This window comes from Nerophis lumbriciformis, linkage group LG04 (assembly GCF_033978685.3).
Source record: "Nerophis lumbriciformis linkage group LG04, RoL_Nlum_v2.1, whole genome shotgun sequence".
In the NCBI taxonomy this organism is placed as follows: Eukaryota; Metazoa; Chordata; class Actinopteri; order Syngnathiformes; family Syngnathidae; genus Nerophis; species Nerophis lumbriciformis.
This window is the reverse complement of record NC_084551.2, coordinates 11,507,744-11,527,500: the sequence shown is the minus strand read 5'-3', so window position 1 is coordinate 11,527,500 and position 19,757 is coordinate 11,507,744. Positions and strand designations below refer to the sequence as shown.

At 37.6% G+C, this 19,757-nt stretch overlaps 1 protein-coding gene across 7 annotated transcripts in view; it reads left to right on the top strand.

The window, feature by feature from the left end:
• Positions 1-1,032: 1,032 nt before the first annotated feature.
• LOC133595948 (intermembrane lipid transfer protein VPS13B-like) overlaps positions 1,033-19,757 on the top strand; it is a 672,020-nt gene continuing 653,295 nt past the window's right edge. For 4 of the 7 annotated variants that reach the window (XR_009814611.2, XM_061948794.2, XM_061948795.2 and 1 more), the window contains exons 1-3: positions 1,033-1,316; positions 4,116-4,285; positions 8,406-8,549. Coding sequence is in view for 6 of the 7 variants with exons in the window: in XM_061948794.2 (XP_061804778.2) it covers positions 4,139-4,285; positions 8,406-8,549 (291 nt within the window). In the remaining variant the exon portion in view is untranslated. The remainder of the gene's footprint in view (positions 1,317-4,115; positions 4,286-8,405; positions 8,550-19,757) is intronic. The other 3 variants (XM_061948790.2, XM_061948782.2, XM_061948793.2) reach the window with 1 other exon arrangement.

Sequence of the window (19,757 nt, the reverse complement as noted above, 5' to 3'; positions counted from 1 at the left end):
ACACGCACTCACACGCACGCACGCACGCAGCTAAATTTTTTGCGATTCGTTCCAAATTTGTGCAAATATGTACAAAAATAAGCAGTGCAAAACAGAAATTTTTACCAACATTCAAGTTTAGTTTCCAGTTAGCACAATATGCTGTTGTCCCTTAAAATAATTAATTTACTGCATACAATTTCTGGTTTTAATTTGCTCTCTCTATAGAGTTATGTATATTAAATGCATTTAATCAGGTTTAGTGATATAACCACTGTCATATTTTATAATATTATTCAGACATTACAGGAAAAGCTTAACAAGCCAGAGTAAATAGCAATTTATTGAGCGGGTTATACTTGAAAATATACTTACATGTAAAACATAATATTTTATTTAACATATCGTCTGAAAAAATATACAATGTGATTAATAAAAATGAGAAACTATAAAGTCACCTGTTGCAAATAAGCACGCCAGTCATGTTTATTTTTCAACGAAAGTGGAAAAATAAGCAATATTCTATTAAAGAGTGTGTTAAATACTTTTTGTTATATATATATTTTGCGTTCTATTGTAGTTGCTTTATTGAGATTACAACCCCTTGGTGCTGTCTGGTACGGTTTTTGTACTAATTCTGTACTAGTTTTTGATTAATATTATTCCTTGATTGTATGTAAATGTTGCATATTATAAAGAAAGGTTTATAAAATAAAATAATTAAAAAAAGTGTATAATTTATCTCATGTCGTCACTTCCGCTGCGTGAAGCAGAATTATGCTTTCAATGCCAGTTTGAAAAACACATTTTATAAATGATAATTCCCGTTTATTCATAAAATGTGAAATTGACATGATGTGATAATTTCTTACACCAGCTGAACAAATGGCGATAGGTGTATTATTTTATATTTATCCTGACATATATCAAGCATCACGCTGTAAATGATTAAAGGCGCGTATCGTGACTCGCGCCATTCCGATCCAACACCTGCCGCTCTCCCATAACGTTTACGAGCGACGCGGCGCTCTCATTTACCAGCGCACTTGAACGCCCCACAAGACATGCGGAAGTGGTGTTTCCCCTTGATGACGTCGCTGCTCCAGCCGACGAGAACTGTGCAGCTAGCTCCGGACAACGAAGAGAATTAATGACTTAAATGCGAGTGAAAGTCCTGCGAGAGTGCGTTTTTGTCTAAAGCATTGTACCCGACTATATATCTCCGAGGCAAAAAAGTTACAATGACTTCTTTTAACGAGTTAGCTTAGCCTCTCTGACCAGTACAGTGCTGGTCTCAGCCAAGGATGACAGCTCCAAGCTAAGCTAACAACACACACGTAAGTTTTGTCTTTTACTTTAACCCATTTTTATTTTTAACTACATTGGTGTGCACATAAACATGCTTTACAGCTCGCTCTAATAGTTGTAGCTCATTCGCTGTAGTCGTATTTACAAACAGTGAAGGCTGGTTAGCAGGCATGCTAACATGTGTTCTGTTCAAATATTGTGTAAAAAAAAATAATAATACTTAAACCATGACACATTATTTCCCTGCTGTGTCTAGATATCCCTTCATTTTGGTCACATATGTCTCCTTGATAGAAGGTAACACATTTATTCATTGATATTGTTGCTGATAATGGCATTTCAGCGTTTTCTTAATCGTTTCTAGCCTAAATAACGCAAACTACCGTTTGAGTTTGAGTTCATTTGGAACATGCATGTATACAACATGATACAATTTCCAGTTTCTCTATTCAACATGTTCGAAAAGGAGTAGGAAGAACCCTAGCACCTATAAAAGGAAAGGTGAGGTCACCTACCTAGGTTCCATTCTAGAGGCTAATCTTTCCTGTGATAAAATGGCAACCAAGGTAATCAAAAAAGTCAACCAAAGAACGAGATTTCTCTATAGAATCTCCTCTCTGGTCAACAAAAGCACCATGACGATTCTAGCGGGAACTCTCGTTCAACCCTTTTTCGATTACGCATGCACCTCCTGGTACCCTAGCACCTCGAAAACCCTCAAATCTAGACTCCAAACATCCCAGAACAAGCTAGTCAGATTACTTCTAGACCTCCACCCCAGATCCCACCTCACTCCTACCCACTTCTCCAAAGTGGGCTGGCTCAGGGTGGAGGACAGAGTAAAACAACTTGCACTGAGCCTAGTCTATAAAATCCGCTACACCTCCCTGATACCGAAGCACATGTCAAACTACTTCCTTAACGTAAATGACCGCCATAACCACAACACCAGGGGGAGCTCCACTAACCATGTTAAACCCAGATTCCGATCTAACAAAGGTCTTAACTCATTCTCTTTCTATGCCACATCAATGTGGAATGCGCTCCCAACAGATATAAAAGAAAGGGCATCTCTATCCTCCTTCAAAACCTCAATAAAAGTACACCTCCAGGCAACTTCAACCCTAAACTAACACCCCCCCCGGATTGTTAATAATCAAATGTAAACAATCAAATGCAGATATTTTTCTTATGCCTTCTGATCTCTCTCTCTCTCTATGTCCACTACTTGCTGTACATATCCTACCAAGTCAGACCTACACTGTTTCAATATCCATTTCTCTGTTCTCAATTGTTGATGACTGATGATAACAACCAAACCTAAGCCCCCCCCCCTCCACACCCCGAATTGTAAATCATGTAAATAATTCAATGAATATACCCTGATGATTATCTTGTGTGATGACTGTATTATGATGATAGTATATATGATAGTATATACAGTATCTACAGTGGACCCCGACTTAAACAAGTTGAAAAACTTATTCGGGTGTTACCTTTTAGTGGTCAATTGTACGGAATATGTACTTCACTGTGCAACCTACTAATAAAAGTCTCAATCAATCAAACAAACCTCCAAAACCCTCAAACCTAGACTCCAAACATCCCAGGACAAGCTCGTCAGATTATTTCTAGACCTCCACCCCAGATCACACGTCACTCCTACCCACTTCTCCAAAGTGGACTGGCTCAGGGTGGAGGACAGAGTAAAACAACTTGCACTTAGCCTAGTCCAGGGGTCTGCAACCCGCGGCTCCGGAGCCGCATGCGGCTCTTTGATCACTCTGATGCGGCTCAGCTGCATACTTGCCGACCCCTCCGATTTTACCGGGAGGTTTCCGGATTCCAGTGCCTCTCCCGGAAATCTCCCGGGGCTAACATTCTCCGATTTTTACCCGGACAACAATATTGAGGGCGTGCCGTGATGGCACTGCCTTTAACGTCCTCTACAACATGTCGTCGCGTCCGCTTTTACACCATGCTATCTGCGTACCGGCCCGGTCACATGTAGTATGCGGCCTCTGCACGTTAGTGACTGCAATGTATACTTGGTCAACAGCCATGCAGGTTACACTGAGGGTTGTGATATAAACAACTTTAACACTCTTACTAATATGCGCCACACTGTGAACCCACACCAAACAAGAATGACAAACACATTTCGAGAGAACACTCCGCACCGTAACACAACATAAACACAACAGAACAAATACCCAGAATCCCATGCATCCCTAACTCTTCCGGGCTACATTATACAGCCCCGCTACCACCAACCCCCGCTTCTGTGTGTTCTCTCCTGAACAAAACACCGTTGTATCATCCGTGAATAATACTAACTTTAAATCTTTTGTAACTTTACAAATGCGTGGCGCAGTGGAAGAGTGGCCGTGCGCGACCCAAGGGTCCCTGGTTCAATCCCCACCAGGTACCAACCTCATCATGTCCGTTGTGTCCTGAGCAAGACACTTCACCCTTGATCCTGATGGGTGCTGGTTAGCGCCTTGCATGGCAGCTCCCTCCATCAGTGTGTGAATGTGTGTGTGAATGGGTAAATGTGGAAGTAGTGTCAAAGCGCTTTGAGTACCTTGAAGGTAGAAAAGCGCTATACAAGTACAACCCATTTATTATTATCATTTATATACAGATTGAACAATTTTGGTCCTAGTATTGATCCCTGAGGTACACCGCAGGATATATTTAGCATTGTAGACATGTGTTCGCCTAGCTTCACATATTGTTTCCTGTTCGTTAAATAACTTCTAATCCAGTTTAAGACCAATCAACTGTGCCTGACATGTGTTAAAAACAACCACTGCTTTTCTCTACAGCTAGTTTACAGAAGAGGAGCAAGATGTTGGAGTCCTACGTCACACCACTCCTGATGAGCTACGTGAACAAATATATCAAGAATTTGAAGCCATCTGATTTGCAGCTGTCTCTCTGGGGAGGAGATGTAGTGCTCAGCAAATTGGACCTGAAGCTGGATGTGCTAGAACAGGTACTTTATGCAGTATGTGACATCCACGGTGGTTGATGGGGACACACGCTCCAAACACATAAATCAGGGGTGGGCAATTAATTTTTACCAGGGGCCGCATGAGCAACCCGAGCACTGCTGGAGGGCCACATCGACAATATTTCAATTAAATTTTGCTCAATATTATTTTTTATATATACCGTAAGATAAATAATAATAATAATAATAATAATACTTTCATTTAACCTAACTTAACTTTATACCAAAAGCACTGCTTTGGAAATCATTTGTACCCCTTTCAGAGATCACATTTAGTTCCCCTTAAACATCCTCATGTTGCACAATGAAATGTAAGCATAGGATGAAGTGAGCATTCCTGTAAATTTCTCTCGTATCAGCATTCCATGATTAATATAAATAAATTCACATTAATAATAAATGACAGTAAAATAAGCACACGTATGACTGAGGAGTCATAGTGTAACTTTGTGTGGTGTTTGAGTTGTCCGACTTTTTGTGTGGCCATAAATGCACCAGTGGTTTAGTGTTATGCGTTTTGGTGACGGATGACAAGTTGCTTTTGGCCTGGTTTGTACGGCAGAAAATGACTAGTTTTTCGAGATAGAAGTGTTTTACTCATGTTTTTGGTGTGGTTATGTCCCAATATAAACAGTTTTGCTCAATAAAGTGATCGATATAATTCCTGGCCTCGAAGCATCTCGATAGACGTTACAATAATTGAACAGTGTTCAATTGAACGATGTTGACGAACACCGTTAGGGCCACTTGTTGTCACTGTCACTCAGAGTTGCATTGCAAAATTACACAGAATAAATTATGTGTTTATTTTGTTTAGAATTCAGAAGGGATTTGATTTGGTGCGCGGCATATATTTGCTGTGCGCAGAGGACGCTTGAGCAGTGCGCAATTGCCTAGGCGCGCACCTTAGAGGGAACGTTGCTTGGCAGTCCATGTCTTGTTGAAAACACGCCAACTTTTCTCTTTTTAGCGTCTCGGGAGTAACCGTGCATCACTTGTCGCTGTGCACCTTCACTCACAGGTTACACACGGACATACGTCCATAAATAACACTTTTCAAAATAAAAGCAGCACAGTTGTATTGCGCGCACGACATAGATGTTTTTTTCAACTTTATTTTGTAATTTGTGATTGCAGCTGTTCACATTCACTCACAATCACGCACGCGCATACGTCCACTCGGAAGTAATACAAATAACGCTTTTCAAAACAAAAGCAGCACCGTTGTATTGCACACTCGACATAGATACTTTTTAAAATTTATTTTGTCATTTATGATTGGCCTCACGCGGGCCTGACAGAGACGCACAAAGGGCCGAATGTGGCCCGCCGGCCGTAGAATGCCCAGGTCTGACATAAATGATCCAAAACACTATAAAACAAATGCAATGGCAAAGGTACAAAACGGAAAAAGAACGGTACTTAAAGACTTGAGCGGGGCTAGGGAATCGACAGATATAGTTTTTTCAGGGCAAATACCGATGCCGAATATTAGTGGCTATGGAGGCCAAACCCCGATATTTGGAGCCGATATTAATTTACAGTACAAGTAATATATTGGTGTCAACATTTAGATTAATACCATTGAGAACTCCAACAATTAACTTTGTTTAAATGCATGAGTCATGTTTATTTAAAAATGCATGAGTCATGTTTATTTTAAAAAACAAGTAAATAAAAACACAAACAAAGTGCAGGAAGTTCTTTGGCATAATAGCATCCTTTATAACGGCACATGCTACAGTATGTGACGTTTGTAAGAAGGTGCGCTTGTTTTATCTCTCTGTGAGAAGGAGAGACAAGAAAGCGTGAGAAAAGCCTGTAGTGTAATGCCCGCAGCTAAAAGCAACTGCGTGAGAACGTATACTCGAATACTAACGAAATAGTAATTTTCTACATCGCACAGAGACAAACCCGTGATAAACCGAGAATACTCGATGTATCGCCCAGTGAATACAAATTTGAATAAATCAATAGCTCCATGAAGTTTGTATCCCTGAAATAATTTGTATTCCTTAACGTCAACTGTGTGTGCTTGGGGAAATGATTCCAAATTCACAAGTGTTGACATTGACAAACTGTTAGCAGGCTGATGAACCAGCAATATTACAATTTATTACAAAATGGAAAACAGTTCCTAAGATATAAAGTACAAAACATAATATTCAGAACATAAAAAGCAACATTTAGGTTGAAACATAGGTTACATTATTAACATCTTTATCAAGGCATTATCGTACCAATCCACACATTGTATTATTATAATAATATTTGTAATATGCAATATTTGGCAGCCTACACACACATATACTGTAGCAAAATATTTCAGGGATACAATTCTGGCACGACAATTGTGCTTTGCTGTTTTGCAGCTTCTCGTGTGGCACAAACTATTATCTATCCTCTTGTCCCTGCAATAAGACTAGACCGACATTAGTTTGAGTTTTTTAATCTCTCTCTCTCAATCACACAAACAAATGCCGATATATGTCAGAATGCAAAAAATATCGGCACTGATAATCGGTCAATCCCTAATAGGGATGTGTACTGAATTTGGTACTTTTACAGGTACAGATCAAATTCCCTTGGTACTAACGGGTACCGATTCATGTAAAAATCAAATTGTGCCATATTTCGATAACTTTGTTGCACTTGACGTCACGTCCGTGCAGTTCCCCTTTAAAGGCAGCATTTTCCATATAATTTTTTTCATGTAGTGTTCACGTTACCCGCTCGGCTTAGTAAACAGCCAAACATATCGTCGTCCTTCAGCTTTATTCCATGAGTATGTTGCAAGGGTTTCTAAGTTGGACACTACAACTTTAGGGACAAAAGCCAAATTATTAGTCTTTTTGGTACATGAGCCCACACCTTTGAACGTTTAACTCTCAAGGCTCACAAGTTGACTAAAGCCAAACAAGCGTGAAGACATCACCTGCTGTTGGCGGCGATGTCTTAATTATGACAGTTAGCTGGGGAAAAAAATCATCTGTCCATTTGTCCAGAATCTTAACAGTCCTCCAGTGTTAGGAACCGGTACCAAAAAATATCGGTTATCGATATACATTGCGACCTATATGTGAAGTAATTTAACTACTCTGTCTCTAATGTGACTTCTAAAACATAGCTACTGCGTGTTCTTAGGCATACAAGCTTCAACTTGATTACTCCAATCTTACTTATTGTCAATTTGACCAAATAAGAATGTAACGATATAAAAGGTTATATTACGTTTATCATTGGCAACACTAAATTGGCCCTAGTGTGTGGATGTGAGTGTGAATGTTGTCTGTCTATCTGTGTTGGCCCTGCGATGAGGTGGCGACTTGTCCAGGGTGTACCCCGCCTTCCGCCCGATTGTAGCTGAGATAGGCTCCAGCGCCCCCCGCGACCCCAAAGGGAATAAGCGGTAGAAAATGGATGGATGGATGACCACAATTATCGGAGTTATTATTATTGTGGTATTGTTGAATGTGCTCCAAAAGTACTTAAACACATACTGAAATCTTTTGACCAAGTTATTTAAAAAAAAAAAAAAAAAATACAGACGCACACTTTTAGAAAAAAAACTATTTTGCATGTTTTGTGTTTCTTATGCTTCACTGATATTGTTTTAGTCTTAGTATTTTATCTATTCCCAACCTTCTTCCTCAGTGTTCACTGAGTTCCTGGGAGTTTCTATTTTCTGAGTATTGAGGGCTGTCAAACATATCCTTGACACTGTCATTAAGACTTCAACAGCTGCTAGGCAGTCAATCATGATCACTAATGAGAAGTTAACAGGTTTGGCTTTGTCAAGTTAAGACATTTTTGTAACCTCACCACTACTAAGATATGGGGATTCCATGTTTATATTTGAGCTTGTATGTATATCCCTGTGTAAATGGGAGAACATCTAAAAATTAAATTCAAAATTGTGTACTCAATTTGTCTTTTAAAAAACAATTGAAGATGTACGTTGCACAGTATTGTACTGTTCCAAAAAAATCCTCAAGCCCATGATGAGTTGATGAGTTCTGACTGGAACTGTATGTGCATTTTTTTTCATGTATATATATATTTTGGCAAACCATTGTTTTAATGTATCTTTACATTTTTTTAGGAATTGAAACTTCCATTTACATTCTTGAGTGGTCATATCCATGAGCTGCGTATTCATGTACCGTGGACAAAGCTGGGTTCAGAGCCTGTTGTCATCACCATCAACACCATGGAGTGCATCTTTAAGCTGAGGGATGGAGACCAGGTTAGTTTGTGTAGTGGCAGTTTCTTGTTCTAATGATCTATGTCTGTCTGTTATTCGTTTTTTAGATTCTAATTCACTATTTGCAAATGGTCTCAGACGCTTAGTCATACAGCATCAGAACCTCACCAGTGCTGAGTCAAGTGTTTTGCCAGTGTATGTATGGTTATATTTGTGAAATCAATATGGAATCGCAGTTGGCAAATCAGGCCTCATATAAGAAAATTAATTCTAATCTAAAAAGTCACTTCTAGGCCATGTGTTGTACTGTAGCAATAACATAGACATTTATCCGACATTTGTCCTGAGAGTGAAGTTCATATTGTTTACTTTCAAGCATTTTAACTTTTGAAGAATGACAATGGGGATTACATTTTTCTTTCGATATTTTTTTTCTGGAAAGCCTTAAGTGCCATCCATGCAAGTTAGAAAAATAAAAGTGTAGCTCAGTACTAGGATTTTATGTGGAAGTTGCAGTTTCAAGGCCAGATGTCCCAGAAGAAACACATTTTAAGGGAAGTCAATTACAGCTAATTACATAGGCTGTGGCAAAAAGATTTGTAACACATGATATTGGGCTACCCAGAAGCAATGGTAAATATCATACACTGCCGATGACTACTGCTTGAAAGATCAGGTTTCTAAAATGAAAGAAACTGAAACTTTTGAAGGTTTTTATGTATATATGCACCAACACCGGCAGTAGGGTTTCAAAACAACTATTTGTTACAGATGCTTTAAAAAGGCTACTTATTGAAAGCAGATTTTCGAGGAAACTGCTATTGACATTTGGACACATTCACTTGTATGTAAACCCATGAGACATACTGTAATTTGGAGTAAGGCCAGATTTGCTGCTGAAGTTCTTCTGGGACAGGAAAGGTGAAAGGCCAATGTGTAAAAATTGCCAATTTCAATAAGTGAGAGTTTGCAGTTAAATTCTTAGCATGAGGCTGTAAAAACATGCATGCATCTTTGATAATGTGCGGAAAAAGTGTGTAATGTGACCAAAACGTTTTTTCCTCCCTTGAGAGGAACTGGGGAATTTGTGGGATGTTCCTTGCTGTCGAGGGCCTATACGCAAAGCACAAAGATCAGCACACAATTGTTGTTTTATTGTTTTGAGCAAATGTGGAAATCACAATACTTTTGGATTACAACTTCTGGTGTGGATGCCTGTATGTTTACATGTGGATTTAGTTATTTTTTTCAATCAAAGTGAATGCAAATGCAATCTAGTTTCTAATCAAATCTGCAAGTCTTTGTGTTAATCTAACTTAAACACAACTGGAGAATGTTTAATGCATGTACATGCACTTAGAGTGAGATTGTATTAAACAGGCTGTAGCTAAATTATTGTTGACTTGTATACTTGGCAAATTTGTCCGTGCGCGTTATTTATTCTTTAACTATTTAAATATGTCACAAACATGATCCGTTTAACATACACCATAGTTTGCAAGTCATACGCACCTTTGTTTGGTTATGGATACACAGTAAGTTTAATAATACAATTTTTATAGTAATAGAATTTTAAAGTGTAGATCAGCAGCGTTTTCCAATTAGTTTTCCCTTAAGGACATGCTTTTCAAAGCGTGTTGCCGTGTGCTAGAATGTCCATTCTTTAAAATATTTGACCAGTAATAATTTGTCAATGTAATTGCGGCTACTGCTGCTTATATAAGTAGTAGTATTAATAGTAGGAGTAATTATATAAGTAGAGTGGGATTCTAGTATGTTGTTTACACCTTAGACTTCATTAAAAATGCCATGTTTGTCCATTAAAAGGGTCACTATGATGTTTTTCCTACAACTAAAACAATTCCCTGTGGTGCAATGGTGGTTCTTCTGTAAACATTTTGCATGGATTTTGTTTACTGACCATTTTCAAGTCGCTTTCTGACTGTCTCTTCAGAATTGGCTGTTTTGTGGGCAATCTTTTGTACATGCCCAAGCCATGTTGTATTTTTAATGCTTCCATATCAAGTCTACTTACAGATTTGGTAGAATTACACTCTTTTTATTAGTAATGTCAGCAGCAGAGGATTTTAACAAGCATGTGAATGGACAGTACAAGCCAGTCTGCCCCACAATTAGAGGATAGAAAAAAAGAAGTAGCTTATTGACTATAACTTTGGACTACAATTTAATAAAAAATTGAGGACTCGCGCAAAGCTCTGCGGGTAAACCTTTACCTATATGGAGATATCCGCTGATGTATTCAGAGAAAATATGCCACAATCGTCTCAAATTCCAAACGGCTCATTTGGAGCAAGTTTGGAAGATTGCAAGAATGTTTTATAAATATTTCCACCCTGCCTCCAGGGTTTGGTATCACATTTTCGAGATTTATGGGGATGGGGACTTATGGGGAAAATATGTACAAACAAGTAAGAAAAGTTGTACTTGCATAATAGGAGTCCTTTAATTACTAAATCAGCTATTCTGATGGCAACCTGCTTGCTGATAAGTGGCGCTTACTCTCAAGATTGTTCAATTGGAGGATATACAGACAGCCTGATGAGCAGCGTAGCACAAACTTAATTTCACCTTTTTTACTGCATTAAAATAAATACAGGTGGTCCTTGGGTTACGAAAGAGTTCCGTTCCTATGATTTATGTAAGTCGGCTTTTTATGTAACTCCAAACTTTTACATAAATTAACAATTATGTCACTCACACTGTGCACAATATTCCCATGAAGAACATACAATACAGTGATACAAAGACTAAATACATGAGTTAACACGGCCAGCTTCCCATTGAACATTAAGGTTATGCTTTAACCACATAAACCATCCCTTACTGACTATATACACTTCACTTTCACTCCATTTCCCCTTTTTGACTTTTCAAGGTTTCAGTAATTTTTTTTAGCCTTCTCCTGTATCGACTTAAGACTCACTGGGTTACAGGGTTATTTCTGCTTTTTCAGCCAAAGCACCAGAAATGTTTCCATCTCAGTAATGAGACCACTACTCTGCTTAAATATTGCTGTCACATTCATAGTAGCCAAATTTTTTAACATGGTCAAGGTACGATCTTCATCCTTAGTGATGTTTGATACAATCGAGCGGTTGAGACCAAAAGAGCTTATAATGGGCCGGACTAATACCTGCCTGACACAGTTTTTCACTTCTTTTTAAGAAACTGCTCTTGATGGAATGTTAACAACAGCGATACTGACTTGACAGCAGTTACAGTGGTTGATGACAGGCTCCAGCAATCTATATTATTTTCAAGACATAGATAAGGATTTGCTAGGTAAGGTTGTCTTCCTAGTTATACCTTGTTTTATTATCAGGGAGTTTTTTCTGAATGTATTTGCCACTGATTTAGAAATTCCTATTGATATGGCATATAAAACCCTATCAAATTATTACCTTGGAGTGGTAGTTTGGGACTAGATGTGGTTTCGGTTTAGGCAGAAATAAGTGTAATTTTTGCTCTCTCACTCTGACATATTTCATTGCCTGCAGGGCTGAGAATGAGTATGATATATTTAAAGTACAAAATGTAACATTTTGTGCTTGTAAATATCTGTGTACATGTGGCAGAAAACACTAAGGGAAAGAGTGAAACAAGTAAAAGAAAACAGCCTGTGGGAGTTTGTAATCAGAGAGCAAAATCTGGGTAATCTCGGCCCTGATGCCATCCGGAAATCTAGTCTTTGATTCTTCTGCAAATGGCTTACAGAGATGGCTCAATAAATCCATCTGACCATCAGTTAAACTGGGCTTTGTCATCAGGGAAGAAGAGTCAGAAGCCTTGCTCATTGAGTTTCGGATAGTCCCTTTAATTCAGCCTTGTTTGATCTTTTTATACATTTCTCTTAAATTGACACTTCATTTCAGTGCATAAATCTAATTATACAATGCGTGTAACTTTGTGAATGACAACCTAGTTTGAATAATTACTGCCTGTGTAAGACATTTTCTACAGTCTGGTGGTGGCCTCAAATCCATGGCGACAGACTCTAGTCATTGAGGCTTTTAAGTTCTAATGATGCTCCTAGTTCATAAGTCAGTGTTTTACATGGGAAAGTGTATAAGCCAGACAGATGTTTCTGGCATGAATGCACCATCTTAAAAAGCATGATTGACTCTGTTTTATCGGTTTCTCCCTGATTTAAGTTTAAACTTCTCCAAAGTGACCCATTGCTCTGGGCTGGTTGGCATTCCAGACTGATTTAAAGCATATGCAGAGTTCAATGCATGTCATTCCAACAGAAAACCTTGTGCTCAACCGGCATTGCGTTTGAGTCGGCTAATTCTAGTGTAACATTGCTTTGTCTTTGAGGTTTGATGACGTTTTGGATCCCTAGCGGTATGATGTTACAGTTGCTCCTCAGACACAGGAAAGCAGCCAGGGGAAAAATTAAGCCCAGCGGCTTCCTGTATCCATTGAGTCAAGTGGTGATCAATACACTCTGGGCAGGATGCTGCCACCCCTTAGCTTAATCCTTGCTTTCAGGCCTTCCGGACTGCAACTATTCCTTAGTGGAGCCGATTTGCTGTCATAAGGTCAGAGTCTTTGAGGTTATTGTGATATACATTGGCACATTGTTAACCAATCTAAAAAGGCTATGCTAAGAATGATTGTATTTTATTAGTAAATATCTATCTATAAAGAGCTTGCAACAGCTTTGTATAGACATACAGTCATGTGGATTCCAATAGAACACTCATGCAATGGATTCTTTAAGGATATGGTCTAACCTTCAAGAAAACTACAAAATGTCCATTCCGACGTACTTGAACTAACCTTTTGCAAAGGCAGTTGGCTTAAGGCGAACATTATTAGCTTTTTCCCCACTATGAAAGGAGATGGGTACATTTAACACTTAGGGAGTCAATTGGCTTTGAATGGACCATTCATGGTAGAACAAAGTATTCGTTTGCACCAACTATGGTACCGACCCATGTCCAGATTGCAATAAATAAAGGGAACTTCGCGTATGGCGATGAAGGTTTATTAATCTGTTTTGGTGAGCATTGGCCTGTTTTGTATCTCTTCAGACATTTGACCCCCAGACATGTACCCCCCCAGAGACGAGTTTTGTAGTTTTTTCGTATACTTGTGTTTGAGAGGGTGTGCTTCGAGGTCTAAGTGACAGTGTCCCGAAGGCAGACAGGAAGTTGGCCCGAGAAGGGTGCAGGGCGGCCGCCTCGAGTGTTGACCCGTCTTTCCTCATTGGAGGTGAGTGAAAAGTTTAGTTTTGGAGGTGTTTGTGAAGACGTGCACAGTCTCAGGAAACACTATTTCCCCACGATGATAGTATTTTAGTCACATTTAGTCAATTTCCATTTATTAGTAGATTTTGTTTTTATTGGCCAATTCCCTGGTTCTGTCAGCAATTCTTGCCCTACAATCTTGACAGTATATCAGTTTTTTAAATTATACTGTATACATTAGAACTTAATTGAAAACAGTTATGTAAAACTAAAACCTTAAGTAAATGGCAGTAGGTATTTATCTACATTGATGAAAATTAAATTTTTTAAATGTTTTTTCACATAATATTGCCGTTAACGTCTAACACTAATTGATTTACATATAATAGTACTAAACATATATATTGTGTTTATAATCACTTACATCCACTCATTTAGCTATTTTTTTCTATTACTTTTCCTCATTTATGTCTCGGGTGAGTTGAAGCTTATCCCAGTTGACTTTGGGCGAGAGGCGGGGAACACCCTGAACTGGTTGCCGGTTGATTGCAGGGCACATATAGACCAACTATCCACACTCACATGCACACGGGTCTACAGACAATTTACAGTATATGTTCAGTTCAGTTCAGTTTCAGTTTTTTTTAACATGCATACGCTACAATGTTGTGCATAACATATTTACAGTTGTTTCTTTACAGAACGTCCGAAAAGGAGTAGGAAGAAGCTGATCCTATTTAATCCTACCCCTTTTAATACCATAGCAATTTTATCCCATTTCCTGGTTCTCTGTAACAGAACAGTGAATACATATTAAAATAAATAATAGAATATATTAAGTAAACAAATATTAAATACATAAATAATCTTTATCTCCAAAAAAAAAAAAAAGGGTTCAAAATCTTCATCATAATTATTGTTCTGTGTACTTTGTGAACACATGTACCGGTAGTTTGAACAGTCTCTCAAACTGAATCATATTGGTGCTTTGTTTGATTTTTTTGGTTAATCCATTCCATAATTTAATTCCACATACGGATATGCTAAAGGTTTTAAGTGTTGTACGGGCATACACATGTTTTAAATTATATTTTCCTCTGAGGTTATATTTCTCCTCTTTTGTTGAGAATAATTTTTGTACATTCTTGGGTAGCAGGTTATAGTTTGCTTTGTACATCATTTTAGCTGTTTGCAAAGTCACCAAATCGTTGAATTTCAATATTTTTGACTCAATAAATATAGGGTTTGTATGTTCTCTATATCCAGCATTATGTATTATTCAAATTGATATTTTTTGTAACACAGTTAGTGAATGAAGTGCACATTTGTAGTTGTTTCCCTGTATTTCTGCACAATAACTCAGATATGGTAACACTAGCGAGCAGTAAAGAATATGAAGTGATTTTTGGTCTAGAACATGTTTTGCTTTATTCATTATTGACGTGTTTCTTGCTACTTTATGTTGTATATTTTTACATGAGATTTCCAGTTCATTTTATCATCTATTATTACACCCAAAAATGTGTTTTCTTTTACTCTTTCTATATCTACTCCGTCTATTTGTAATTGTGTTTGACTTTCCCTTCTGCTGTTACCAAATAGCATTATTTTAGTTTTACTATGATTCAAAGAGTCTGTTTTTGTCAAACCACCTTTTTAATTAATTTCTTCTGTTATTATTTGTATTAGCTTTTGTGTGTTCTCTCCTGACCAAAACACAGTCGTATCATCTGCAAATAATACTAACTTTAAGTCCTTTGTAACTTTACAAATGTCATTTATATAGAAATTGAACAATTTTGGTCACAGTATTGTTCCCTGAGGTACGCCACAAAATGTTTTCAGCTCTGTAAAAGTGTTTTCACCTATCTTCACGTATTGCCTCCTGTTGGTTAAGTAGCTTCTTACCCAATTGAAGACCAACCCTCTGATTCCACTTTCTAATTTGTTTATTAAGATGCTATGATTAATTGTGTCAAATGCTTTTGTTAAATCCATAAACCGTGCAGCCGCACATTTTTTGCTATCTATTGCATTGGTTATCTCTTCCGTTATTTCGAATAATGCCATTAATGTTGAGATATTGGCTCTGTATCCGTATTGGTTGTCTGCGAGTGTTTTATTTTTATTTATGAATTCGTCAAATTTTTTGTTAAACAGTTTTTCAATAAATTTAGAAAATTGTGGAAGTAAAGAAACAGGTCTGTATTTTGTAAACTGGTGTTGTTGGATGAAGCCAGAGTACCTGAAGAAAATCCAATGCTAAAGTATGTGTTTGCTTTACATGTGGCAAATAACTTGCCTTATTGTGTATACATTTTGTATATATTTTGGAATCTCTCATGGGTTGTAGCTGACTTTGAAGAAGGTGTATGTAGACACTGGTCTGTTTTTATATCCGTGTCAATGTCAGGGTTTTGTATAAAATGTTTTAGTTTGTGCAACACATTGCAGTAATTAGCATTAGAGGTTAGCAATGCCAGCGCAAGCAGCATGCTTCTCATGCTTGGCCTGGGTTTGTGGTTAGTTGATGGAGACATCTGAAGGACCAGAGCCTCTTAGGTCTGAAATTGGAACAATTTCTTCTGTTTATTCTTGCTGTCTTTGCGTCTTCTTCTCTTTCTCCCCTTCACTTCCTTGTTCTTTCTATTTTTGTCTTTTGTCTCCTTTGCTATTGTCTCTCTCACATGATGCAGGCAGGTGTGTGATGTCCAGTCATTAGAAAGGAAAATGTCAAGGTTATGAGGTTGCAGGCTGAGATTTGAATGGACTTCAATTAAAGGACAAGAGATGTGCTACTTAGCCTGGTTCTGTCATTTTGCCTTTAGGACTGGTCACTAGTCTTCAGTCCTCGATGAGGGAAGTTGTCTTTCAATGGCTATGTTTTTAAATCCCTTATAAATATATATATATATATATATATATATATATATATATATATATATATATATATATATATATATATATATATATATATATATATATAGATTGATTTTGAAAGATGGCACCTAAAGGCCATAAGATGTAACTTCACTTTTTGTCCATATAGATACAAAAAGTGTTTATGTATGAGATCTAAGGCTGCCAATTATGGCCAAAGTAATCATTATGATTATTGTTATCAATATTGAAATCATGATTACTGATTGTTAGGTAAAGCAGTGTTGGGATGTGAACGTAATACCATACCTGTACCAATAAAAAGGCTATAGATAAACGATATCCATTAAAGACAAATATTAGTTTTGTTAATTCATTATAAAATATCAACTTGTCAGCTTTTTGTCATTATATGATGCCTTTATCTCTATTTTTTGATTTTGTTAGAGGTATTTTTTTATTTTGATTTATTTTTTTAAAAGTTATGTACATTTATATGTACATGTAGATGCTGTATCGGGACAGATCCATGAAGAGTTTGAGCAGAAATTTGTGGTATAGGAATTAACTATACACGATTAAACATTACCAAAATGGTGTATCACATGAGTGTTTTTTTAAATAATGCCTGTATGACATGAAAAAAACACAAGTAATGTAAAAAAAAACATGGTGTTTACTTTTTGATTTTGAAATAAAACAAAGCATTTTGGCTGATGAAAATTAAGTCTAATAAACAAGCTTTGTTCTCCTCCAATGCATCCTAGTGGTTCAGTAAAACAGTTTGGCCAACAAAAATAAAGAGATACCTCTCACATCGAATACACAATCTTCACAGCCTTTGTTCGGTTTGATGAGATGACAAAACATTTTAGCCAGTATTGATGTTATTTGAACACTGATACAGTTTGCAGTTAAATAAAGGAGTGAGCATCCTAGAAAACAAAGTAAAGACTTTATAAACAAGTTGTGACAACGTTCTCGAAACATCGCCTGCTGCATGTTTCCTCACCTCATTAACTCTGTCACAGCAACTGATGGACGCTGTATTGCGAAAATGAAAGCAACATAAAATAGTTTTCTCCTTCGCTGTGTACTTCTACTGTGGGAACAAGTGCGTCTGTCTCCAATATTGACCACACCTGTCGCCATCTAAACACAGCGGTGTGCTCTTAAACGCATGCCGAGAAGCGAGGAAAAATGACGTTAAACCAAGCGTTTGGCTCCGTTTACTCCGAGGGGAAATCTCCCGAGCAAAGTCCGTGTCCTTAGTCCGCCATGATTATCAAGCCAAATGGCGCTAGTGCGTATGCGCCTGACTTCGTGTTGCCTAAAATGCATTAATTAATGCATTTTTTGGTAATTAAAAAATTAGACTAACCCTCGGGAATTTTATCTTGAATTATCATTATACCGTTAACCGTTTCATCCCTAGTCCATTAACAAGTAAAAAGTCAAGGGCAGTCACGGCATGTTCTTGCCGCCGATGCTGATCAATTTTTTAGGGCATTACGGCAACTGACAAGAGCGGTCGCGGCACTTGCCGTGGTTAAATTTGAGCCATGTATATATACACACACACACACACACTTTCTACTGTGTATCTGTGCACAGCGTTTACCAGTTCTAAAGTTCATTCATGCACTTGACTTTAATCTTTTATTTTTGCATTTTATTTATCTTAATATTATCAATTTGTCCTTATCTAAATATACACAAAAGTTGATTAGACATTTGTAGACATTACATTTTGTGTACTTACTGTTTGATAACATGAACTTACAACAATGCTTAAAATAACATGCTTATTTGTCATATTCCTATGAGACTTATAGTTGAGAAGAAGCATGCAGCCTGTGATGACTGTGGAATGTGTGCAGCAAGCAAGCTGTTTTTACTGCAGTATTTTAGTAGAAAAACATTGTGAGATCTTATACTCTCTTTATCCAACAGCCCCTGGAATATTTAGCATTAGAATCACAGACTACTTGGTGGCAAAATGTATTGTTTATTTATGAAGACGCAGGCGGTCTAATTGCTGGATTCGCTCAAGGGAGAATTCGGTAGACCCTGACTTGGAGGACAAGGCCCCATTACATGGCAGAAGGAGAGATTCTGTCTTTGATAGGGACCTATTGGTTTCCTTCATTTATTTTATCACACCATAGGCGTTGGCCCTGCACTGCTTGGCCCGTAATCTTCGGGCCTGTCACTTTGATGTCAGCATGAGTCTGCTCGCAACCCATGGTGGAATAACAGCAATAAGAGTGAGTGTGTTTGCTCAACAAGAGCCTTTTATATGCTTCTATTAACCTGCAGAATTTGTGAAATCTGCTGTTTGAAAAACATTTGGCTTTCTGGCATTTACTGTAACAGACCGACTATCCTGCCACAAAATACTGGGATTGTTAAATGTGAGCAGTTGAATTTAAATAGGGCTTACAACTTTATTTCGTGCAAATTCCATAATAGTGCAACTTCTGTTGCATAGGTTGTTTTTACTAGGAAATGTATGACAGCCGGGTTCAACACTTTAGACAAGCTAAAGGCCCTGTCTACACAGGCATGTTTGAATGTGAATCAGCAATTATTTTTTTTTTTTCATTTATTTTAAACCATTTAAGGTTTTGTGCAGAAAAAAGGTTGTTTTTTTTTAAAGCTTACATTATTCTGTATAAAGAGGGCAACCTAAATAATCCCCCATATAATAAGAGTATGCAGCTTTTTTTCCTCTTGGTTGGCTATCTAACCACTCTAGACTGACTGTTAAGAGGGTATATTTCTGCCATGATGCTTAATCAATGCCATACATTGGCATTAACTCACACAGTGCTCCTTCTCAACATCTCCAACTTTAGTATTGTTCAAAGTACTCTAATCACTCACTCTTATTTTGTTTGACCTTTTATGGAATACCTTTTTAGCATATCCTTTTTAAAGGCGTCTCTATACCTCGTTGCAGGCACGAGTGTACATGAATGTGGTATTCATTGGATTACATTACATTGTACTTGTGGAGCGTTTTAGCCATATTTGTCCTTGTATAGTCTAGTAGTTCTTCTCTGTAATATGACACTTACGAACAGCATGTCATATTGTAATAATCATAATTTAATGTCTTGTTCAGCAAAGGTTGGTACAAATGTGTCCTGATGTG